The sequence below is a fragment of the Myxocyprinus asiaticus genome, chromosome 25 (genome assembly GCF_019703515.2).
Source record: "Myxocyprinus asiaticus isolate MX2 ecotype Aquarium Trade chromosome 25, UBuf_Myxa_2, whole genome shotgun sequence".
Classification (NCBI taxonomy): domain Eukaryota; kingdom Metazoa; phylum Chordata; class Actinopteri; order Cypriniformes; family Catostomidae; genus Myxocyprinus; species Myxocyprinus asiaticus.
The window spans coordinates 32,731,315-32,758,188 of NC_059368.1; the positions used below are offsets into that span (position 1 = coordinate 32,731,315).

The 26,874-nt window shown below is 36.8% G+C and overlaps 1 protein-coding gene across 1 annotated transcript; it reads right to left on the reverse strand.

The window, feature by feature from the left end:
- Nucleotides 1-18,735: 18,735 nt before the first annotated feature.
- On the reverse strand, nucleotides 18,736-26,706 carry LOC127416103 (breast cancer metastasis-suppressor 1-like protein-A). Its single transcript, XM_051655251.1, has 10 exons — nucleotides 26,501-26,706; nucleotides 26,052-26,142; nucleotides 25,840-25,967; nucleotides 23,911-23,990; nucleotides 23,699-23,795; nucleotides 23,511-23,600; nucleotides 22,253-22,317; nucleotides 22,082-22,121; nucleotides 21,785-21,911; nucleotides 18,736-20,349 (listed from the first exon to the last, which is right to left on the reverse strand). The coding sequence occupies exons 1-10, from the start codon at nucleotides 26,637-26,639 to the stop codon at nucleotides 20,232-20,234; spliced, it is 975 nt and encodes a 324-aa protein (XP_051511211.1). The 5' UTR covers nucleotides 26,640-26,706; the 3' UTR covers nucleotides 18,736-20,231.
- Nucleotides 26,707-26,874: the final 168 nt, after the last annotated feature.

Below are 26,874 nucleotides of genomic sequence, written 5' to 3' on the forward strand. Positions count from 1 at the left end.
AACTTGCAAGTGCCTTGGTGGAAGAGTGGGGTAACATCTCACAGCAAGAACTGGCAAATCTGGTGCAGTCCATAAGGAGGAGATGCACTGCAGTACTTAATGCAGCTGGTGGCCACACCAGATACTGACTGTTATTTTGATTTTGACACAACCCCACCCTTTGTTCAGGGACACATCATTCCATTGCAGTTAGTCACATGTCTGTGAAACTTGTTCAGTTTATGTCTTAGTTGTTGAATCTTTTTATGTTCATACAAATATTTACACATGTTAAGTTTGCTGAAAATAAAAGCAGTTGAAAGTGAGAGGAGGTTTCTTATTTGCTGAGTTTATTATCATGTATGAAAAATACACTAAGATTCAGTGCTAGAGAATTGCTTCGGAGTCTGTTGTGTGCCAACTTGCAAAGCAGAAACAAACATATTTGACCTTCAGACACGTCCTGAAAAGTGGCATGGAAATGTAAATCTGCCCCTTTGTTTTGTGCTCAGCTACTCATTTCTGCAGTACTGAAACCCTTCTGTTCTCGAAAGCACCAAACATGCTCTCTGGGTTATAAATAAAAGAAGCCACTGTAGCAGGAACACAGCGTAACTCAGTGGGACAAGGAACCGAGGGAAAACCTGAGCTGTCAGACTGTAAAATACACCACAGTCTACAATTTCTGCTATAGTGTGCAAGTCAGATTTCCTTCAGCCATTTGTCTTCCAGAATTTACGAGCTACAAATAGATAAGTGACACTGTTCTATGCTAGCCTATTATTGGGTGTAATAACCCAATGGCCTAATCAACTAATGAGTCACTGGATCCGAAAGGATAAGAGTTTAGAGGTTGCTAGTTGATGCAGTCTCCTCATTAATGCAGGATTAGGGGCCATTAAAAGAATGTTTCAGGTTCAAAAGAAGCAGTGGTGGGAAAGCTACTATGAAACTGTTGCTTGTCAAGCTGGGCACAAACTGGACTGGCAACACAAAGAGAAAGAGATCAGAAAGACTGGACTTCCTAGAGCCATTTCAGAAATATGTGCCACGTAGGAAGAGAGCGATCGGCATAAACAAAAGAGAAACGTATCAGCTTAGAAAACAGCTGATACATAGACTGGGTAACTAGAGAGAAGGTTTCTCAAGAGAAAATCCAGCGGAGAAACGAGGAGGAATAAATACGCAGCAGGTAATGAGAAGATGAGAGACATGTGAGTGTAATAACAAGACGCGCTGATGCGAGACTTGATAAATAGAGACGCGCCACGTGCGCCGACACGTGATAACTGTCAAACACCAAAACAAACACACGCCCAGCGAGACAGAGTTCAGACACACACACACACACACACACACACACACAGAACAGCCAGATCAGCCCCGAATCCCGACAAATCTAAAGTGTGATCGAAAATATACTATAAATAGAGCTTAACTTGTTTTGAACCCTGAACATTCCTTTAAGCTAGATAAGTGTTTATTTTAAGAGTTACAATAATCCCACCTGAGACCACTGAGATGGAAATGAATGACTGCTCTCTGACTCTCATGTAATATTCATTTGATCTACAGGCTGTAATTTGGCATTATTTAAAATTACACTTTTGTTTTCCAGTTTGAACTATAAATAATGTTTGAAAAATTGCATTTCTGACATGGATACACAGTGGACAAAAATTCATTAATTTACAGCATGAAATTTGATAAACAGCCTAAAACTAAACTTAAAATCTGGAGTGTTTGGATTTTATTAAAGGGAAACTTATTAAATAAAATGTCTACTGACCTCCTCTGTATAATATATTTATTTAAAGGAATAGTTCACACCAAAATTTAAATTATGTAATTATTTACTCACCCTAATGTTGCTCCAAGCCTGAATGACTTTCTTTCTTCCATGGAACACAAACAGTGAATTTTTTAAAAATCTTGACAGGGAGGGTTTATTTGACATATAATGAAAGTGAATAATGACTCTGGTCTGTCAAGCTTTGAAAAAAATAATAGAAATAAATTTTTAAAAAAACAGCGTAAAACCACAGTAAAAATAATCAATATGCCTAATCAGTATAACCAGTCTTGGGTAGTAATGGACTGCATATAATATGGATGACATAATAAAATTACAACAATCCACTATTTGTAATAAGATTACATTTTAAATTGTATAATCAGATTACATTTACTTTTTATGGATTATATATATATATATATATATATATATATATATATATATATATATATATATATATAGTGTATTTGATTTATGGAGTGATTTCATTTGATTTGAGAGTGAATAATGACTTAGGTTTCATTTTATTCATCACACAAAGTGATCGTATGGCTTCAGAAGACATGGAATATATAGTTTTAAAAATTCACGTTTTGTGCTCAACAACAGAAAGAATGAGCGACACTGGGGTGAGTAAATAATGACAGAATTTTCATTTTGGGTGAACTATTCCTTTAAACTAGTGTCCCATTAGCAACTCTGTCAAACATTACTCAACCAGAGCCCTCCTTACACAGCCTCTCTGCCACCAAACTATAGGCACTAAAAGGCTTACATTCAGTTCCTGGAAAATGGTGAGCCTTCACCATTAAATTCAGCATTATGGATTTTAAAAACAATAAGTGTCTTCCTGTGAGGATAACATACCCTAAAAATGGAATTCATAAGCATTGCTCCATTCACACCAGTTTCACTCTCTCTAAGTATTACCCATTCAAAAAATGTAATCTAGTAATCACCCTTCTTACCCCAGTGAATATTTCTCAGGGTAGGTTTATTTTTGAAAGTCAATTTCTGCATAGGCAAATATCTTGAAGTCTTGGCTACAAAAATAAAAGCTATTGAATATTTTTACAGTTATTGACCTGGAAAAAAAGATACAGTTCCTTTCAACTAGTTCAGAACACACTGACCTTTGGTGACAACTTGCCCCAATAGCAGGGCATGTTGTCACAGTATGTGGTTGGGTAAGTATAAGTTGGGTAAGACGGCAAGATGTTGGAAACCAACATACAAAACCTCAGCTAGAAAAAAACACATTTGCGCAATTGGACTTGGGTATCCAAGTCTTATTGTTACTGAGATATAGACCGTATAACAGCTTCCCCATGATGATAATGCTTAGTCTAAGTGTTTTATCATGTGACTGATGCATAATTATTTTGGAATGTTTACATGTTTACAATAATGCACTAACAATGGAAGTGAATTTCCATTTTTGGCTGAATTATCCCTAAAAATGGAAATTCTGTTGCTCCAAACTCACATGATGTGTTTTCTTCTGAAGAAATATAATGACTTCAATGTCAATCTCTTCCTCAAACAAAGCTATCATGGCTTTAGAGGACTTGGAATATACTTTTATAATACTTCTATCGTGCTTTGTCCTTTTTGGAACTACACTGTATGGAAGAGAGCAGCCTGGACATTCTGCTAATTATCTCCTTTTGTGTTCCACAGCAGAAAGAATCATTAAGGGGTTTGGGTGACATAGGGTGATTAAACGATGATGAAACTGTCATTTTTTATGAACCTTTAAGGCAACAAACGTGAATCAAGCCTATGCTCGATAGCAATAATGCATTCTAGACAGTTGTACAGCTGTGAACCAAGTGATTTTAACACTTGTTTTTCACTAAATACTAAACCCTTCTCTTCCCCAGGCCCTATTGCAGTTTATAGTTTTAAAAGGTTGGTCAGAGGTCTATGTGTCAGCAGACTAAGAGACTGTCCAAACAGTATGGGGTGTATTGTGTGTTCCCTCTGTCCTTACGACTGCAAGATACAATTTCAACACTGTTAACATGTGTTTTATTGTTCACAGGCCATCCTTTAGCTCATCTGGCTTGTCTGTTTGACCCACAGTTGAACTAGAGATTAAATGTTAGTTAACTCTCTATTTTGGTATCCCATGCAGTGTTGCTGAACAATTCAAGCCTTGTGGAACAGAAAAAACAGTTCAATGTGCAGTGACGGTAAAGGGAAAGGCAAGATAATCTGAAATCTACTTAAAAATGTCACTGTAATTCAGTCCTTTTTTCAGAGTTACCTACCGAGCAACATTCTTTTTTCTTTTCTTTTTTTTTATAATGAAATGTAAACATGTATATATATATATATATATATATATATATATATATATATATATATATATATATATATATATATATAAAATCAACATTTAAACCCCACAACCCCCCTCCCCGACCCTGAATTTTTTTAAAAAAAAACCTGTAGTCATATACATACATATACAAACATAAATACATATACATATATATACACATACATACATACACACACATAATAATCATGTAATACTGTAATACATTACTCTCTCCATACCCCACCCGAGAGCCCTCCAAAAACTCCAAATACCTGCCCCATTTCCGAACAAACTTATCCAAGCCACCCCGTCTTCTAGATGACACCTCCTCATAAGCTGCCACCCTCCCCACCTCCGTGCACCACTCCGGATATGGGGGCACACCAGCTGACCTCCAACCCCTCAAAATAACCTGCCTGGCGATCATCACACACGTCAGAACCCAGTTCCTTACTTGGCCATCCCCCACATCGATGACCGCCCCATCGCCCAGAACACAAAGTCTGGGGCAAAATGAAACCTGAGTGCCCACCACATCGCACACAAAATTCTGAACCTTCGACCAGAATTTCTGGATCTCGACACACCACCAAAAAACATGGGCCATGTCTCCATCCTCCGATTGGCATCTCCAGCAGGTGGGTGTGTCTTTAAGACCAAGCCTATACAGTCTAGAGGGGGTCCAATAGACTTAATGTTTTTAAGAATCTTAGCCCACACTCCTTCCTCCAATGCCAAGTTGAAATATTTCTCCCATACTCTCTTGAGAGAAGTTAAGGCTCCATCCCCCATACTCTGAATTAACAGGGAGTAGTACACTGATGCCTCATGACCTTTTCCAAAAGCCGCAATCACCTCTCCCAAAGCATCTGCCTCCTTAGGGGGATGTGTGCTACTCCCAAAAATAGTGCAAAGCAGGTGACGCAGTTGTAAATACTTATAAAACTGAGGTCTGGGGATCCCAAAATGTTGGACCAAGTTTTCAAACGATCTCAACACACCACTTTCATATAGGTCACCGAGTGTAGCAACCCCCCTCACAATCCATTCCGGCCAACAGAAAGGAGACTTGCCAATACACAGTCTTGGGTTCTGCCATATGCTTGAGGCAGCATTTAAATAAGTGTCCAGTTTAAACAATCTGGACACTTTAGCCCATACCGAGTGTAAATGCAAAATAACGGGGTGTAACTTAACTTTTCCGATTAGTTTGATAGAGATACTTTGTAATGGCGAAATAGGGGCAAGAACTGCCTGTTCAATAACAAACCAGGGAGGGGATCTCTCAGGTGGAAGTGACCAATGAGCCAAATGTCTGAGACTGAACGCATAGTAATAAAACAAAATCTTGGGAAGGCCTAGCCCTCCTTTGTCTATCGGCCTATGTAACTTATTAAAATACAGTCTGGGACGTTTACCATTCCAAATGAAGGACTTCGCTATGCTATCAAATTCCTTGAAATAAGAGAGGGGGACATCTACAGGGAGAGATTGTAGCAGGTAGTTAAATTTTGGAATACAATTCAATTAACCTTCCCAATCATCGATAAATGTAATGAAGCCCACCTGCTGACATCATTCGAAAACCTTTTTATTAAAGGGTCAAAATTAACACTAACTAAATCAGACAAATTTGCTGAGAATAAAATCCCCAAATACTTAATGCCCTGTTTGGGCCACTGGAAGGCGCCTGGCTGGAAAGCCGTTACTGGACAGTACGCTGTCAGAGCCAAAGCTTCGGATTTAGCCCAATTGACTTTGTATCCTGAGAACTTGGAAAAGGAATTAATAATTCTGTGGAGGCAAGGCAAAAATCTAGTAGGTTCAGAGACAAATAATAAAATATCATCTGCGTAAAGCAGAAGCTTATGCGGCACACCTCCCGCCACCACCCCTGGAAAATCATCCTCCTTTCTTATCGCAGCTGCTAATGGTTCCAGGGCAAGACAGAACAATAATGGGGAAAGAGGGCAACCCTGCCGAGTGTCCCTATTCAAAGTAAAATAATCTGAGATTAATCCATTTGTTTGTACCGCTACTACAGGGTGTCTATAAAGTAACTTAATCCAAACAATAAATGTACTCCCGAACCCGTATATTTCCAAAATCTTAAAAAGATAATCCCATTCTACCATATCAAACGCCATTTCGGCATCAAGTGAGATGGCAGCGATTGGAGATCGATCTTTCACTACTGACAACATGATATTGATGAGACGCCTGATGTTATCAGAAGAGCTGCGACCCCGAATAAACCCCACCTGATCTATATGTATAAGTGATGTCATAACTTTACTTAATTGATTAGCCAAAATTTTTGACAATATTTTTACATCTAGTTGGATCAGGGAAATTGGACGGTAACTTTTACACTCATTTGGATCTTTGTCCTTTTTAAGAATCAGATTGATCCGCGCTTGTGTCATGGTTGGAGGAAGTTTTCCGTTCTTTAATGATTCAGTATAAACTTCTAACAAAAGTGGAGCCAGTTCTGTAGCATAGGATCTAAAAAATTCTGCGGCAAAACCATCTGGCCCCAGAGTCTTGCTAGTAGGTAGGGACTTAATTACCTCGTCAAGCTCCTCCAAGGTTATCTCAGAATCAAGAGAGTTTTTTTGCTCAATCGTCAGTTTAGGAAGATCTAATTGTTCCACAAAATTTCTAATATCTTCATCAGTAGACGAAGACGTGGAACTATAAAGATCAATATAGAACTCTTTAAAGGATTAATATCAATGGCTGAGGTAAATATTTCACCACCAGCAGATTTCACTGAGGGAATGGTAGAGAAAGACTCTCTCTGCTTTATATATCTAGCCAAAAGCTTCCCTGCTCAAAGTATGACTGTCTTGCCCTGAATAACCATAACTCCACTTTCCGCGACAAAATAGTATTATATCTATATTTCAATCGGATCAATTCTCTGAGGCCATCAGCTGACATACGGCGCTTCAGCTCTGCCTCTGCACTTTTAATATTTCCTTCCAACTCCACAAGTTCTCGTGCTTTGGATTTTTTGATGAATGAGGCATACTGTATGATCTGGCCCTAAGAACCGCTTTAAGTGCCTCCCAAGCCACGTCCACAGAGGATACTGAGGACCAGTTGGTCTCCATATAAACATTGATTTCAGTCTTTAACATTTGTTGGAAATCAGGATTTTGCAGAAGGGATACATTAAGGCACCAACTATATGATTTATTTTTCTCTATATGTGGCAACACCTCTAAACTCACCAGGGCATGATCTGAGACTAAAATGTTTCCAATTGAGCAATCAAAAACAGATGAAATGAGGGATTTGGATATTAAAAAAAAAAATCTATTCTAGAATAAATCTTATGGACTGATGAAAAAAATGTATAGTCCCTACTGGATGGGTTCAAAAGTCTCCAAATATCCGAAAGACCAAGATTTTTACACATCCTGTGAAGCGTCAGTGTTGCTCTAGGGGGCTTACACACTTTTGCTTCACTATGATCAAGGATTGAGTCCATCAAAAGATTAAAGTCTCCTCCCAATATTATATCATGAGGGGTGCCAGCGGTTTGCAACAACCCTTCAAGATCTATAAAAAAGCCCTGATCATCAGCGTTAGGTGTGTAAATATTAGCCAAAATCAACCTCTGCCCTTGAATTTCAGCTAAAACAATAATTAATCTTCCTAATTTATCTTTAATCTGCTTGAGACATTTGAATTGTAGATGTTTATTTACCAATATAATGACTCCCTTGCTCTTACTTGTGCCAGCACTAAAGAAAATATGTCCACCCCATATCTTCCCAAATTTTTCAGCTTCCTGCGGGGAGAGATGTGTTTCTTGGAGAAACACTATATCATATTTCTTACGTTTAAGAAAAGAAATAACCTTCCTTCTTTTTATGGGGTGCCCCAACCATTCACATTCCATGTGGAGAGAGATAGTTCACTCATATTAACATTTGACATTTTGATATAGTAGAAAAAATAAATTGTGTGTCAAAAACAAAATTATACAGACCACATTCCCCATTAGTGAAACAATCAAACCCCGAACATCCCCCCGAACAAAACAAACAGAAAAAAGAAAAACGTGCGCATTAACCCCACGCACGATGGCGCCAACCGGCGACAATCCCTTAAACTCAAAAGGTCCATGAATGCCCACAAGCCCCCACGACAACTTTGCCATCGGATTGCTCAATTTTGCCTCACAAATTGTGAGGCAAAATTACATAACAGAAAATACTTTGTGAAATAAACCCAGTCAGTAGGAAGAATGAACACAAAGAATGTGTAGATTCATTCACAGAACTGTCTCAAAGGTGTGATCATCCACAAACAAATTCCAGCTGATATAAAACCGTTCATTTTCCTCGGACAGACAAACGAATGTTCTGTGAGCCGGCTGTTATGAGTTCAGCGGATGACGTAATCATTCAAATGTCTCGTAAAACAAACTCAACAAAACAAACTACAGCCAGCAGGAGGAGTAAGCACGAAGAATGAACAGATGAATCAACAGCTGTTCCAAAGGAGTGTTATTCAATAGAACACGCTCCAGCCGCTAGGCGGAACCAATACAAAAAGAAACAAAACCGGCATCCCGGTTCCCCGGATGATTGAGTCAGTTCACTCAGAGGCTGCATAAAAGTATATACCATGACTTACACAATCCGTCAGCTTTATAAAAAAACATCATTTGTGTGAGCATGTAGATATTTTGCGGTCATCCATAGTGTCCACTCTCAATCTGTCCAGGAACTTAAATGCAGAAGTTTCTTTAAGGAAAGTGTTATTCACAAAACAAGCTCCAGCTGCACGGTGGTGCCAATGCAAAGAACCTAAAATGTCACCCAGCTTCCTCAAGAGTTAGTACAGCGAGTCAAGCCCACTCACATGAGAAACATCCAATGGTTTACTCAGACATTGATTCTATAAAAGACATTGCCTGTTTTGGACATGTGAATACTTTGCGACCGACCTTCAATCTATTCTCAGTTTGGCAGGAAACATCAGAGCAAACGAGATCTTTTTCTGATGTAAGAGTTTCTTACATTCCTTGAACCGATCGCGTTTCTCTCTTGTCGAACTCGCAAAGTCTGGGAACAAGAAAATATTATGGTTCTTCCAAGAAAGCTTCCCTTTGCTCCTCGCCTGGTGCAACACAAGATCTTTATCGGATGATCTCAGAAATCTGGCCAGAATCGATCTGGGCCTATCTCCCTCAGCAGATCTGTGAGCTGGCACTCTGTGAGCTCACTCGATTTCCAGCTTGTGGCCTGTTATGTCGAGCAGACTTGGGGAAAAACTTGTCTAGGAATTTCACCATATCTCTGCCCTCCTCATGCTCAGGAATTCCAACAATTCGAACGTTATTCCTGCGGTTTCTATTCTCAAGATAAGCTTTTCAAGGAGATGTTCCAGATCAACTCTGGTCGCGGGCGGATTAGCAGTTAATTCCCTCTCCGAAGATTCCAGAAAATCGATTCGTTTTTCAACATCAGTCACTCTTGTAGCTAACTCAGAGAATTTTTTTCCATCGCCGTAATCGATCAACGTATTACAGCGAGAACCTCCAAGTCAGCAAGAATCTTCGTCAACATCACCGACATGTAGGACAACTGACGCTGGATCTCCTCTCCCGCTGTGCCATCCAAATCGAGTCCCCGGTCTGTAGGCCTGTCGGGGCTTTCATCCTGAACACATAAGTGTCTTTTAATGTCTCCAGAGCCCGAGGATTTTGACTTCTTTGCCATGTTTTGCAACAAAGGGCAAATGTGCAACTGGGTGTATCAAATTTGACCAGATTATAACATGAGAATAATCGAAAAGTCAGCAAAGTGCGCAGAGCTCGTCGCTCACACGTCCGCTCCTTGCATGGCGTCACGTGACCCAGACCGAGCAACATTCTTAGCAACTAGACCATATCATATCGCTTCTGAAGATATTGATTTAACCACTGGAGTCTTGGATTATTTTTCATGCTGTCTCAAGTGATTTTTGGAGCTTAAAAGTTTTGGTCACCACTCACTTGCACTGTATGGACCAAAAGAGCTGAGATATTCCTCTAAAAATCTTTATTTTTGTTCAGCAGATGAAAGGAAGTCATACACATCCAGGATGGCATAAGGGTGAGTAATTGATGAGAGAATTTTCCTTTTTGGGTGAACTATTCCTTTAACCATGGACTTCTGAATTGTGCTTCTTCAGACCGACATTTCTACATTCCTATCACACTTGCCTGTTGCAAGTGAACTTGATTGGCTGGTTCAGTTGTTTTTATTAGAGTTGAAACTAAACTCCATAGGAAGGTTGAGTATCCTTTTCTTAACCCTTAAAGGTATAGTTCACCCCAAAAATGTAAATTCTCTCATCATTCTCTCATCATGCCATCCCAGATGTGCATGAATTTCTTTTTATGCAGAACAGAAATTAAGATTTTTTGTATTTCAGCTCTGATGGTCCATACAATGCAAGTGAATAGTGACCAGAACTTTGAAGTTCAAAAAAGCTCATAAAGGCAGCATAAAAGTAATTCATACAACTCCAGTGGTTAGATCCACTTTCACTTCCACAATCTCCTATTTTTGTTTTTGGCGATTCATATTCTTTGTGCATATCTCCATCTACTGGGCAGGGAGGAGAATTTATAGTAAAAAAGGACTTAAATATTGATCTGTTTCTCCCCCACACCTATCATATCGCTTCATAAGACATTAATTTAAAAAACTGTTGTATGGATTACTTTTATGCTGCTTATATGTGCTATTTGTTACATTTTAACCGGTGGGTTGTAAAGAAACAACACAGGATACAAAAATATCTTTTGGGGTTTTATTCTGATGGCTGTTTATAAAAAAGAAAAAAAAAACAGCAGTCGATGGGGCTGTATATATATATAAAAAAAATAATAATAAAGAAAATACAAAAAAAATGAAATACGGTGCAATGAAATACAAAAATGATGTGTGAAAAATAAATACGGTTATAAAATATGGTACAACGAAATACGGTAGAGGCTAATGTCAAAAGAAAATACAAACAGGGCATTAGCCTACCCATATGCTTCAGCATACATCACGTTAATACATACTTTTTCATTCACAGCACCCTATGCACTTAAATACTTGCTCAAACCACTCAAAGCATTTTATGCATTTAACACATGCTTAAATCGCTCAAATCATTTTATGCATTTAACACATGCTTAAATCACTCAAAGCATTTTATACATTTAACACATGCTTAAATCACTCAAAACATTTTTCAACCAGGCTTTAAGGACATGTATAACAGTTTAAACAATAAAATTCTCATTACACATGTTTTCAAATATAATACGTATTACACTTATTCACTAAACTGGAAAACACTCTGGGCTATAAATCATCAAATAAGATATGATTAATTCAAAATTTGCATACCCAGTCCCTACATGTGCAGCAAACATGGTCAAACTCCACACATGCAATCCATATGCATTCTTCAAAATGATCCAAAACAAACACTCAATTTCAACATATGACTCTTGTGAACACATATTTAATGCAACTGAACAACAATTTGTGTAGAATTTTATATTTACACAAAGAATTCTCAACTGATGAACAAACGTCTCTAAAACGTCTCTAACACGAGAGAGTGCCGGAAAGCAAGTGTTGCAAAACTCCGGTGACGCAAATCTCTGGTTCTTACAGGGGCTACGTCCAATTTATGACTAGTTAAATTACATGAAATTTCTCCACTTGGCTACACATTTATGTTCCCATTTTGTCCCCACAATGTAAGCAAAACTTACTATGTTACAGACAAATAAATACAAAAGTAAAACATAAGTAAATTAATTGCTCAGTAGATAAATAATACTTGAATAACAAAAGGTTCAAATTGACATGCAATGTTTCGAATACGAAATCATTTTTAAATGTTCTCTGCTGATTGAACTCAGTGAAATTTATTGAAATGTGAGAGGTGAGAGTACTACACTCCATTGGAATCTGACAGAAGTATTAAATTATATTTAAAAATTTAAATGTGATCTTTTATTTAAACATTTATTCACAAGTCTCTGAAGATGCAAGGATAATAAGAAAAATAGATCATGTGGTCCTGCATATTATTAAACCACTGGTGAATGTCACACAAAGGCAACAGAATGTGAAATCAAATAGAAATATCTGTTAACAGCTGCAACCAAATCCTTTAGACAATGAGCGTGTTTTCATGCATGATCTTACACCGATTATGCTAACTAAGCCAAAAACATGTGCGGTCATGTAAATGCTTGAAACAGATTTCCTTTATCGTTATTAGGTCATAAACTACTTAAGAATAAACGTGCTCAACACATTACCCCCATTACACATTGTATGTAAACCATTACTGCCATTCTTACTGGCTTATCCAGTGTATGCAAGTGCAGAAAATAACCTGATGATTTCAGATCTCTTGTAAACTCGGTTTCTTGCATTGTGGGATTTTTTGAATAAACTGATTGTGGGTTGTTACCAGTATATTGGTGTGCATGTAAACACCCTCTGTGAGGATCTCGAGAACCAGATCAGCTCGATTTATGAATGAATCATTCAGATCATTTTGTGAACTAGATCAACCGATTCATTGAGAATGTCAGACTCAAAAGAGCCAGGGCGGATGCCAAGATTTTCAGTGAATAATAATATATATCGCTCACTGTCCCATAAAAAGGTATTGTATAATTTCAGTATATAGTGCAATATAATGCGTCAGAGTTTGATAGAATTAGTTGTGTTTAAAATATTTTATACACATTTTCGTGTTCAATAGCTAAGTATATTTATTTACATGATGATATAATTATGATGACTCTCATGCTGTTAGCACATCAGCATTTCACTGTAAACACTAGAAATGGTCTTCCCCCTTCCTGAAACAGAAATTATAATTAGTTTAAAAATATCCCATCCTGGCAATAAACAAACAAACAAACAAACAAATAAATAAATGCATACACAAAACAAAATTCTGACTGTTTATCTTGTCCATGCTTTGGACTTGCTTCAGGTCAGCTTGCATTTTAAAGAGAATCTCTGTCAAATAAAATAATCCACAATTCACAAAAAATGCTGTGGCATCACCTCAGTAGTTTGAAAAGTTATGGGTCAAAAGCCAGCTTGTTGTTCTGGCGGCCTTTGATATGTATTGTTACTCAATTTAAGTGGGCATACACAAAATCCTTATTTTTTTTGTCATTCTGGAGCTTCACAGCCCTTGTTCACTTTCATTATATGGAAAAGAGTGACCAGGATATTCTTAAGAAATTCACCTTTTGTGTTTTACAGAAGGAAGAAAGTCATATTGGTTTGGAACCACATGAGGGTGAATAAATGATTACAGAAATTTAATTTGGGGGTAAAATGTTCCTTAAAGGTTGTTTACACCCATCAGGAACTTCTTAGAAAAGGCGGAACATTCAGTTTACATTTCCCTTCTGGTTTGGAACACGCTTTGCATTTGCCCTTGTAAACTTGTGACGTTTGACTAAAACTGGAACAGACTCAAATGGTCTTACTGACATGACAGTATTAGCAGAATGAATATTGAAAAGTAAACAAATGTGTGACCAACTGATGAAAAAATTCATTGGACACCAAGGACAATAACGCATTATAAATGAGATAGAAATAAATAACGGGTGACATTTTCAGGGCAGCAACAAATTTGCAAAACATCCTGAATTTGACAAAATTGTCACTTAATGTGCTTAGTAAGGGTTTGATCTCATGAAAAACAAGTAAGGTAAGAGCAAAGTTATAGTCAGTCAGTAATAGTTGCTCAAAGTCAAACCACATAAGGTCACATAAAAGTTCTCATGTGTCTTAACACAAATTAAACACTACCAGTCTGGGTCAAGTAGAGTGCACAAGACACTGTCTGATAAATGCCCCTTTTCCTGGAGCATTTGAACACATGGCAGAAATTAAAGAATAACGAATATATTGTTAGATGAAAATAGATTAAGTATGTAAGGAATGTAAGGATGCTGTGTTAGATAATATTTCCTGTTAAGGACAATTTCCTGATTTAGCCAACTCGCATTTTTTATTTATTTATTTATTTATTTATTTTTGGCATTTTCTTATTTTCAAAAAAAAAAAAAAAAAAAATAAAAAAATATCTAAACGTGATACTTTTATCCTGCCACGGAAGAAAAAATAAATGAGGTAATTCTGACTTAATATTTCACAATTGTGACTTTATTCCTCGCACTTGCAATTGCGAGACAAGGTAATAAATGCAAGATATAAAGTCGCAATTGCGAGATATGAAGTCACGATTGTGAGATACCGTATACAGTTAGGGGAGCGCGTGGCACAAACTAACGCTGGGCAAGAAAAGTTTCCACACACGCTGGTAAAACGAAACTTCATTTGTTTACTTGTTGCCATATCAACACTGTGTAGATTAAAAAAAATTGCGGAAAAATTAAAAAAAAAAAAAAAAAAAAAAAAAAGATATCGCCAAAAGTTCATTTTAAAGTAGCAAAAATAAAATTAACATGAAAGTACATTTTCATCTCTGTTTTTACTGTTTATTTCAAATGAGGCACACTCGGTATAATTTTAATCTCCAATCTTTTAGCTAGCATCTTACATAGTCTTTTAATTCTCAGACAGCCAGCAGAAGTGCAGCCATGTTTAAATCCCAGTTGCGCCGACAGGGCACGTTGTAACACTGCATAACAATGTGCCCCAATTACAAAAAACTATATGCAATTCCATGCAGTCAGATATTTTACATAATTCCCCTTAATGTGTGTGTGCGTGTGCGCGTGTGCGCGTGTCTGTACGTGTGCGCGTGTGCGCGTGTTTGTACGTGTGCGTGCGCGTGTGTGTGTTTTGTCATCAATCCATGCATTATTTCGGTCAGTGTTGTGGCTTGTGTATTTATTGTCAAGTGTCAAAATTATTGCTATATTATATACGACAAAGTTAATAAATGGCTTTTATTGACATGAAAATTTAGTTTATCTATAGGCTTTTTAATTAGATCAGATACAGTTGTCAGAGGGGGAATTTAAGCTGTTATATGGTCTTGTTACAATGTACCCCGCCTATGGGGGCACACGCTGTAACATTTCACTTTCTTTTTTCGAGGTAGATAGCGAAACAAAGTATATGCTGTATTCATGAAACAAGACCATATATGTGTAATAGACACGTGTGAAACTGATGTGAAAATAGAAAAATTAATCGAACCCCAAGTACATTTACACAAACTTAAGTAAACTAAAAAGTGTTAGTTTGTGCCCCGCTCTCTCCTATATATGCGAAAAATATAGTCGCAATTCTGAGATATAAAGTTGTAATTAGTCACAACTGCGACAAATAAAGTCACAATAGCAAGACATAAGGTCATAATTGCGACATATAAATTCGGAAGTGCAAGATAAAAAGTTGCAGTTTCGAGATAGTAATAAGTGTGAGATGTAGTCGCAATTGTGAAAAATAAAAACTTAATTGCAAATATGAAGTCGTAATTCCGAGATATAAAGTCAGTATCTCTCATTCGCAAATCGTCACCTCGGAATGATCATTTTATATCTCAGAATTGCGAGAAATAATGTCATAATTGTCCAGCTAACATATAAACATCCTTGAAACAACACATATTCACACTAAATTATGTTAGAAAGTCTTGTTTTCAGAGAAATAAAAAAAAAAAAATGTTAATGAGGTTTATACTGAAAACAAGAGGGGAAAAAAACATATGTCTGCAAATAAAAGTTTTCCCCTTTGAATTAAGTTTATTTATCATATTAAATTGGCAATTTTTTTATTATTATTATTATTATTATTATTATTTTCAAATTTAATTTAGCATCTCAAGTAAATGTATGTTGTTTTATGGATGTCTAGATATGTTTGGAAAATAAGAAAAATAATATGAAAAAGATTTGTTTGTAGAATTAAGTACATTTAGAGGAAGAGTTAAGATCAGCAGATCAAAAGTAATTACTGTAGATCAACTGGTAGAGCACAACACTAGTAATGCCAAGATATATGGATTTTGGCTGTATACCTTGAGTGCACTTGTAAACGCTTTATATAAAAGTGTCTGCCAAATGCATACATGTAAATCAGATTTCCAAGTGCAAATGGGCATTTCAGAAGCTCCACAAACTGTTGGCTGAGTCCGTTGACGATTTTAATATCATTTTCATATCATTTTTTTAGACAGCATAACATCGACACATACATCCATGCCTGTTCTGAGTCCGGTGGATATCAAGTACTGAGGCAGGTGTTACTTTACATACCTCAGTCAACTCAATAAGAAAACGCCTGCATCATTTGTGTTGGAAGCTTGACTCAGAACACAAACCACTAATGCCATATGGTGAATGCCATAATTTAAACCATATTGGTTTGGAACGTTGCCTAATAAGATATTATTGGATTATTATAAAGTTCATTAATACATTTATTTTTTCACCACATCAGTAGGCTGTTACATGAGTTCAGAGCAACTCAAAGGCAGGTTTCAGCCACAGTCTCATAAAGGTGTTCTTTGTTTTTAGCTCAAGCGCATTAGCTCTGGCCCCTGTGAAGAAGTGTCAGGTTCTTCAGACTTATAAACAATTCATCATGAGTACCACAATCAGTCACCTGCTATAAAGACCCTTAAAGCACAACCAACAAATGATTAAAAAAAATATCTCCACAATCCACAGGTAGCAAATGAAAACAATGTGAAATATATACAGTATATTTAGTGTATGTATATACAGTATGTGTGTATGTGTGTATATGTATGTATGTATATATACAGTATATATACAGTATACAGGTATATACTGCATATTACAGATGAAAAAGATCTAGATTTGACAAATTATATGATTTTCCTTTAAGTGTGGATGCCACAAAACTGATTAAAGACACTGGAAAACAGCAGCTGTGATGCAGCAGCAGGGTGTTCCACATACAGGGACCTTCTGAACACTTTTTTTCAGTGAACAGCAATAAAGAAAAGATGGAACTGTAAGTTTCTACTGCCTCTACATGGTCAAACAGAGGTACTGCATTTTAAATGGACATCTCACCCAGACATTACTCGCCCACTTCATGTTGTTCTAAGCTATGACTTTCTTTCTCCTGTGGAACACCAAAGGAGAAGTTTAAAGTTTCTTACTTCCATACAATGAAAGTGGATGTGTGACAGGGGCTGCCAAGCACCAAAAGGGCAAGAAACACCAATAAAGCATCAAAATGGTCTAAAAGACTTGTGCACTACATTCTAACTCATATAATAAACCCAAGACATATGATAGGTTTGTGTGAGGAGAGACTGAAATCTAAGTCGTTGTTCACTGAAAATCAACCAATGAAATTTGTGGTCGCCTTCACTTTCAAATGAATTGAAAAAGAGCAGCTTGGACATTCTGCTGTAAATAAACACCTTTTGTTTTCCGCTGAAGAATATAAAGTAACAGTTCACCTAAAAATTTAAATTCTGTCCTCATTTACTCACCCTCATGTCATTCCAAACCGGTATGACTTTCTTTCTTTTGCGAAACACAAAAGGAAATAATCTAATGAATATCTGTTGGCTGAATTCAATACAATATCAGTTTAATTCCAAGTCTTCTGAAGACATATGATCACTTTGTAAGAACCTCATAGGTCTTGTGCTTCTCATGACCAAATGTTATGACACAAGAACAAATGAGGTTTATTGTTATTGACATGTCGCCATATTGGATTTCAGCACTATTTACAGAGCTGTTTTGCTAGTGAATAACTACTTAAATTACGGTCTGTTGATCATACAACATGACTGTATGCATTGGGATGACACCCAAAAGTGAAAATTCTCCCACATGCCAACAAAGTTACTCACCCACATTCCCAGATGCGTTTAACTATTTCTTCTCAGCTCTGTTGCTCCATACAATGTAAGTGAATTGTGACCAAAACTTTGAAGCTTCAAACAGCAATAAAGGAAGCATAAAAGGAATCTATACGACTCCAGGGGTTTAATCCATGTCTTCTGAAGTGATTAAATTGGTTTTGGGTGAGAATAGGCCAAATATTCCTCCATTTTCACTGCACATCTTGCCATTGGAGTCTCTATGCACGATCATAATTTCAAGCTCGATTACACTTCCTAGTGCTTGATGCATGTGCAAGGATGTGTAATCGAGCTTGAAATCATGATCAAGTAGACTGTTGTTGTCAAGATTTATAGTGAAAAAGGAGTTATATTTTGGTCTGTTCTCACCCACAACCAGTTAGATCGCTTCAGACGTCACAGATTAAATCACTGGAGTTGTATGGATTACTTTTATGGTGTCTTTATGTGCTTTTTGGAGCTTCAAAGTTTTGGTCACCATTCACTTGCATTATATGGACCTACAGAGCTGAAATATTCTTCTAAAAATCTCCAATTGTGTTCTGCAGGAGAAAGCCATACACATCTGCGATGGCACGAGGGTACGAAAATGGTAATAGTTGACAGCGAGTACATTTTTCAGTGAACTTTTCCTGTAAAATGTCTTACAATATCAGAACAACCTATTCACACTTTCAGCGTTCGGGTTCGACTTCGAGCAGTTTCAAATTCACTGAAACCAGCACACAATAAAAACAGGATTAACACAATACCATGCAAAATCTGCTTTATTTCAGAACATGACATTTCCACTGTGAATATTTCAACTCAAACTCCAGAGAACAGTACAACAGTGATTTATTTCAGTTTATTCAGTCCTATCAGAGCCTCTTCTAAACCTTTATCTTCTACAGGTCACTTAATATCTTTCTAACTCCACACAATGCCCAGATATGACTGGCTTTGTTAATATGAGATTAATATTAAAGGAATGGTTGTGCAACTACCTTTGGGCTCTGTGAATTCTGGAAGACTGTTCTTTTGGCAGGCTTTGTGTAGAGTATTGCATCATTTTAAGCACATTTAAAAAAACAAGAATAAAGATAATGTAGCTACAGTAAGTTATGTGGTCTTCACTTTCTTTTTGCATTCTTCCAATTTTAAATCTTACAACTCATAAGTGCTAAAATACTGTAAAATGAACGTGAAACATACTGAAAAACATTTCAGTGCAACGTTCAAGGTTTTCACATTTGCAAGTCTCTAGCTGAAGTTTGTCTGGGCACTCTGAAAATCCAATATTTAACAGAAACTAAGTTTTCATAGCAAGACAATGAGTCGCAAGTCCCCTGGTACACAACACACGTGACATCAAAACATCACATGTATTTGATCAAAGGCTCAGAAACTAAGACGCTACATTTCTGTTCCAAGTTGCAACCAAAGTGGTTGAAACAAACCCCCTTCTGTTTTAATTGAAGGGGTACCATCACTACATTTTTTTTATTATTATTTATTTAAGGGGATTGTTGCAATTGGCTCCTGGTGTTGACTTGGCAGGAAAAAATACTTACAAAGTCAAAGATCACTTAATATGACTTTTTTTTTTTTAACAAAAAGACTTTTGACTTGAACAAGCCCCATTACATTAATACTGAGCTACGGCATTCTGAGAAATACAGTTATACAGACTGAATTATATAGTCTTTAAGAGTGAATTAACAAGTTGCTGTCTATAATTTCGATGAAGAGTAGAAAAATAACAAGTTAGTCCAACAGAGCTTTACAAACATCTCGTTTTTTAAAACATGAACATTTCAAGTATGCATCATACAGACCCAGAACAGGACATATGGTGCCAACTAGTGTCAGAACAGAAAAGCATGCTGCACCATAAATCAACAAATAAAAAACTCAATCTGTATTTCATACAAGGCATGGAAACAGTGAAGTGATCAATAAAGTCAATATCAACAGGGCATCGTGTTAAGTGGGGCTGCTCTTCTGCTGTATTTTCAACAAGGCTTTACCGCCTCATCCTTTTAATCAAGGCACACACACATATACAGTATATACAAACTTTAACCGTTTCCTTGGCAACCAGGTGTTTGTTTAGCAGCTCTGACATAGGGAGTGCACATATATGGTACATGCATGTACTGTAAGACATTCTGAGTCCCTCCATGAAAATGTAGTCATGGTCGAACAAAGTCGAACCAGTCAAGGTTCAGTTTTGACACTGGAAACAGAGGGGTAGTGGGCAGAGGAAGAGAAAGTTTATGAATGCTGTATAGTGTATTTGCCTTTCTGGAGCTGAGAAATGTAAAGCTTTGATTTGCTGCCGTCCAGACGTTTGTACCAAACTTCATCGTGGTTAATAGTTGTTATTATGGCACTGGGGAATCAGAAAAGCAAAATGTTAATCATGAGACACTTCTGTTTCCATACACGCAAGCACTGAATGTTATTGCATTAGAAACAAAATATCAAACCAATTTGCACCTGCAATCAAACAACGCTGGAACTTTTCAGAGTTAACTTCACTTTTTGTGACATTTTTGCAAAAACTTCTTCCTATGTTACTTTTAATGGATGTGTGAAGTCAATTACCCTCAACACACAGATATCCTAACAGATGTAGCTCAATACTTTAACTATCAACATGACAATCAGAATGTTTTTGAATTATTTTTGTCTTCATTGTGTTTAGTAAATCAAATGTATTATCATCTAGAGCTTATCTTTTTTTGTTACATGTTTTGCCTTAAAAGTGTGATTGTGCTATCTTAGCTTAAAGGGACAGTTCACCCAAAATTGAAAATTCTCATCATTTACTCACCCTCATGCCATCCCAGATGTGCATGACTTTCTTGCTTCTGTGGAACATAAAGATTTTTAGAAGAATATTTCAACTATGTATGTCCATACAATGCAAGTCAACAGGGTCCAACCTCCAAAAGCACATAAAGGCAGCATAAAAGTAATCCATATGACTACAGTGTTTAAATCCATGTCTTCAGAAGTGATATAATAGGTGTGTGTGAGAAACAGATTCATATTCAAGTCATTTTTTTCTATAAATCTCCACTTTCACTTTAACATTCCTCTTCTTTTGTTTTTGGTGATTCGCATTATTCGCGCATATCTTTTTAAAAAAAATTTTTTTATTTATCACACATTATACATTTGCACATATACAGTGAAATTTTTTTTTCACGTATCCCAGCTAAGCTGGGGTCAGAGTGCAGGGTCAGCCATGATATGGCGCCCCTGGAGCAGATAGGGTCAAAGGCCTTGCTCAAGGGCCCAACAGTGGCATCTTGGCAGTGCTGGGGCTTGAACCCTTGACCATCTAGTCAGTAACCCAGAGCCTTAAAGAGTTTATAGTAAAAAAGGACTTAAATATTGATCTGTTTCTCACCCACACTTATCATATCAATTCTGAAGACATGGATTAAACCACTGGAGTCATATGGATTACTTTTATGCTGCTTTTATGCGCTTTTTGGAGCTTAAAATTTAGTCACTATTCATTTGCATTGAATGGACCAACAGAGCTGAAATATTCTTCAAAAAAATCTTTATTTGTGTTCAGCAGAAGAAAGAAAGTCACACACATCTGGGATGGCATGAGGTGAGTAAATGATGAAAGAATTTTCATTTTTGGGTGAACTATTCCTTTAAAATAGATGCAATTTTGGTTTGAAATTTTGTTTTCTACTGCAATGACATTCTAAAATTCAAGTGTGTGAATCCTTTTTGGAGCCACTGTATATACACAACACACGCATCACACACACGCACACAAACACACACGCACACACACACACCTGGTGGGGTAATCGTCCTTCCTGTTTATGGATATGGCCTGACCTCGGCTGTACCATTTGTTGTCATAGAACAGACGTCCATCCTCTGACCGGGCAACATGATGGTGTTTCTCAGATTTCAGAGGAACTGAAAAATACAGAGAGAGCTTGGTCATGCACACCAGAAAACTGAAATGCCTTTGTAAAAAAAAAAACACTGAGAAAGAGTCTTCAAATTCATAGAAGATGCAGAGAGACACATTGTGTCATGCTTTAGACATAAGATAAAAAAATAATAATGGTCAAAATTCATTTTACCATCAACTTTTACTCTGTGGGGAGCCATTGAAGCCATAGCCTATGGAAAGCCATGAGTAATTAATTAATTAGTTATAGAGACATATAGAAAAAAAGCTAGTTTATTAATAAAAGAGAACTTGCATAAATAAAATAAAACTCAAAAAATGAAATGATTAAAAAAAGAAAAACCTTTCTTATGGCAGTCCAGTCTTCAAGTATATCCAGGTCTTGCAACATGTAAACAATGTATGGTCGTGGGTCAGCTCAGGAAACTGTTATTCATTTGTAATGCAGAATAGAACACTCATAATTACACCGACAACCTTATAAACAGTGGAAATAATCATAATAATTACTATATATATATATATATATATAATTGAATTCTTATAGTATTTTAACTAGGGATGTGCCACAGTAGTCAACTAATCGACTAGTTGTCTAACAACTGACTAATCGATTGGGGGGGTACAAACATCAATATTTTTAGTGGTAGTGGTTTTATTGGGAGACACAACTTCTATGAGAGCCTTTATTGCATGATGATAGCTTGCTGTGCTTAACAGTGAATAACAGACAGCACTGTCAAACCATCTGCAAGAAGTTGTGTTTTTAATGCTTTAAGTTTAATCCATTTATTTACCGCTGCTGTATCAGCCATCAAAACGCAGCATCAGCAATACATTACAAGACGATCATTGTGGGACATTAAATCCTCTGCTGTGAGTGATTTTCCCGCATTTGTGAGGTACTGTGGTAAGATTAAAGTCTTGTGCTGATTCTGTCTGACACTGCTTAAATAAAAAGTTGCAGTAAAAAGGTTTAAACTGCTTTATGTCGTGAACTAGATGTGTACCGCATCATTATCTTGCAGTTCTGCACTTTTGAATGCACAGCGAAGATCACCCTGAGACTCCCAAGTGCTCTGATTACATTGAAGCGCTTCATTCTGCATTCAGCGGTTTTGTGCCGCTCTGTATTGGATACTCTTATTTCTTAATTATTTACCTAGATAGTTTAGTGCAATAAGATGTTATAGTTATTCAGCCTATATTTTTGTTAAATATCCGTTAGTTACCATGCTGAAGCGCTGCGTTTAGCGTCCGTATATCCCTTTGAAACATGTCTGATAGGGGTCACGTGAACATAAAGTAACCTAATTATACATGATTATCCTTAACACTAACTAGTCACTTATAAAAATTGGTAGTTTTGCAAATCCTTAATTTTAACTGTCCTAATAAATTTGCTTTCATGCTTGACTTTTACACAGTACTGCAAATGTATTGGTGCAGATTTCTTATTAACAAACTGTGGTTTGAGTAATTTTAACAAATTAAGGTGATGTACTGAAACTCTATGTATTGTGTTATAAGGGAGCTGCCATAAATAAATAAATAAAATAAAAAAATCAGATTTGCAATACTTGCCACATTCTAAAGGATATCAGACACAACAGCAGGTTTTTTCTTCTTTCCAGGACTGAGGGGATCCTTCTTTTTATTTTTCCTAGACTGCAGACCATCATTCCACAGTTCTGGAGCATGAACAAACTTATTAGAGAAAGCGAAAAGGTGAAATACATTTGAACTTACCGTACACATTATACAGTACAAGCTCAAATCTGTACTCTACCTGAAGTTATGTCTATACTGTGTCTGTCCTCCTCCAATCGCCTGATTTTCTCCTCCAGTTCACTTTGTACAGTGTCAAAAAGTAGGAGCTTCTCACTCTGTGGAAACCAATATCATAAATATGGTACATTAACAAACTGAACATAACATAAGGCTGTATATTAGAAGTACCCATGTCTACACACTTCACTGCATGCCACACTCACACATTACCTCCCAATGCTGGCTTGCTGCTTGCATCTCACAGTCATATTTGTTTCTGACAGATTCCAAACAGAGCTCACGATAGACACCTACAGTAATACATTGAAACAAATTTTGTGTGCAGAAGTAACAAAAGCCATCATAAGACCAGCAGAAAACAGGATGGAGAAGTACTCAAATTCATACTTGCTAAAACTGACTATTGTAACTTAATTATTTCACTCAAAAAAAAAAAAAAAAAAACACCTTTAAAAATACTCTTTGGTTGAACTTGATTCAATCATGGACAGGGGTTCCACATTTTACCAAGTCATTTCAACTTAAAGGGTTAATTCACCCAAAAATGAAAATACTCTCATGGTTTACTTACCTTTAAGCCATCCCAGATGTGTATGACTTTCCTTCTTCAGTAGAACTGAAGTGAAGATTTTCAGAAGACATTAACTGATCAGCTGGAGTCTTGTGGATTACTTTTATGCTGCCTAAATATGCCTTTTGGACCGTCAAACTGCCAGAAACCTGATGGCACCCATTTACTTGCATTGTATGGACAAACTGAGCTGAAATCTGCTTATACAAATCTTCATTTCAGTTCTGCTGAAGAAGGAAAGTCAAACACATCTGAGATGGCTTAAAGGTAAGTAAATCATGTGAGGATTTTCATTTTTGGATGAACTAACCCTTTAAATACTTCAAGTAAAGGGAGCCTAACTGAATCAAGTAAAACCAACAAAATGTAACATGCCAAAATAACTCAAACAAAACTCTTTTAGTGATATGCTTGCTAGTGTCAGGAAATGTTAGCATGCTAAACACATGCTGGTGGGAAGCTCTTCTGAGTGCAACTTGGTCACTATGCTAGAGTTAGCACAGCAATTGCTCAATAGAAGCAATATGTAGAATGTTTTGGTCCTCAAAACTACAACATAAGACATTTTTTCTAAATCTAAACATCAAGCATTACACAATAACAAAAGTCCCCTTTTATATTCAACTTGCACAAAGACACTTAAAATAACACATGCAAAGCATGCTGGGAACTAGAAATCCTCTTCCCAGTTTCAGTTAACTAAACAATAAATATTCACATTGTCCCAATGCAAATATATCTCCAAAAAGCACATAAAGGGAGCATAAAAGTAATCCATACAACTCCAGTGGTTAAATCCATGTCTTCAGAAGTAATATGATAAGTGTGGGTGAGAAACAGATCAATATTTAAGTCTTTTTTACTATTAATCTCCAAATTTCACCAGTCCCAACCAGTAGGTGGCGATATGCATGAAGCATACGAATCACCAAAAACACATTCTTCTTCTTGTGTAAGTGAAATTGGAGATTAACTGTAATAAAGGACTTATATATTGATCTGTTTCTCACCAACACCTATCATATTGCTTCTGAAGACATGGATTTAATCACTGGAGTCTTATGGATTACTTTTATGCTGCCTTTAAGTCCTTTTGGTCATTCAAAATTTTGGTACCCATTCACTTGCATTGTATGGACCTACAGAGCTAAAATATTCTTCTAAAAATCTTCATTTGTGTTCAGCAGAAGAAAGAAAGTCATACACATCTGGGATGGCATAAGGATGAGTAAATCATGAGAGAATTTTCATTTTTGGGTGAACTATCCCTTTAAGTAAAATTGACAAGATACTTTTTTTCATTGAGGCAACTCAGTTAATTTAAGTTCCCTTGGTTACATTAATTTTTTTGAGTAATATGAACATAGGAGGATTAAGTAAAACTGACGATACTGGAAGTTCTTTTTTTGTGTGTTTTGGGGCAAAAACAAACTTTGTATTATAGGGCTAATAACATCAGGATGTGTCATCTTTACAGTGTAACATAAAGTAGCAAACATAGGTGTGTGATGATATGAATTCATGTAAAATAAATCAATTGTAAAGTTTACATTTTGGCTGGAACTGACCTGCGACTTTGGTTCGGATCTGCATGTTCTCCTGTAGGGTGGCCAAGGGTTCGAGGTATTCTGGAGCACTGCCAGCTATGACTTCTTGCAATTTAAGATCCATCTGGCTGAGCCTCTCTTTATACAAACTAACGAGAATTCACAACAGATTGGAATCCAACTGAAGTCTTTTAGGTTTAAATGATGAGCTACTCAGAAGGGCAAACACTTACTGATCCTTGAGGTCTGTGAACTGCTTCTCAAGATTTGTCATCTCATCTAAACACTCCATTCGCCTTCTTTCACAGTCTTCATCATCCATGTCTGCAACATCATCATCATCATCAACATCATCATCATCATCATCATCATCATCATCACGAACACGCACCCGCATGCACACACTAGTTGAAATGAAATACTTTTAGGAAGTTGACATATATCCTGCTTTACATGTGAAGGCAAAAATTGTGAAAATTTTAAATCGTGACCAGTTACAGAACCTTATATACACACTTTCCCTCATAAAGTCTAGAATTTTACATAAAATCTTTAGTAAAACTATAACACATCTTTTATATTATATATATATTCGTGGACACATTATAAGTTAAGGACCCCCACACACATAACTATGCTGGTGAGTGATGTGATGTGTCATGTGTTTAATATCTGTCTGTACCTGAAGTGTCTCCATCCACAGAGGCGGACGAGATCAAAGAGTCCTCTTCATCTGAACTGCTCGCCACCTGCTCTGGATAGTCCACATCCATTTCTCCGTGATTATTATCTTTTCTATCGCGTGGATGCACTGGCATCATTTATTGACTCGTTAATAATCGTAAACAAATCCACTGCGATCAAAACGATGAAGCACCGGCGAGGGAAATCCACGTTTCAAACATGGCTTCGTGGGCGACCAATCATCAGGCGTCTAGACCGGTGATTTTAGAAACCCTGCGATTTCATTGGTCAAATTTTGTTTTCGTATACGCACTTGTATAATGGGATTTGTAGTCCAATCTATTTCTCAATTAGTTTCAATAAAATAAATTG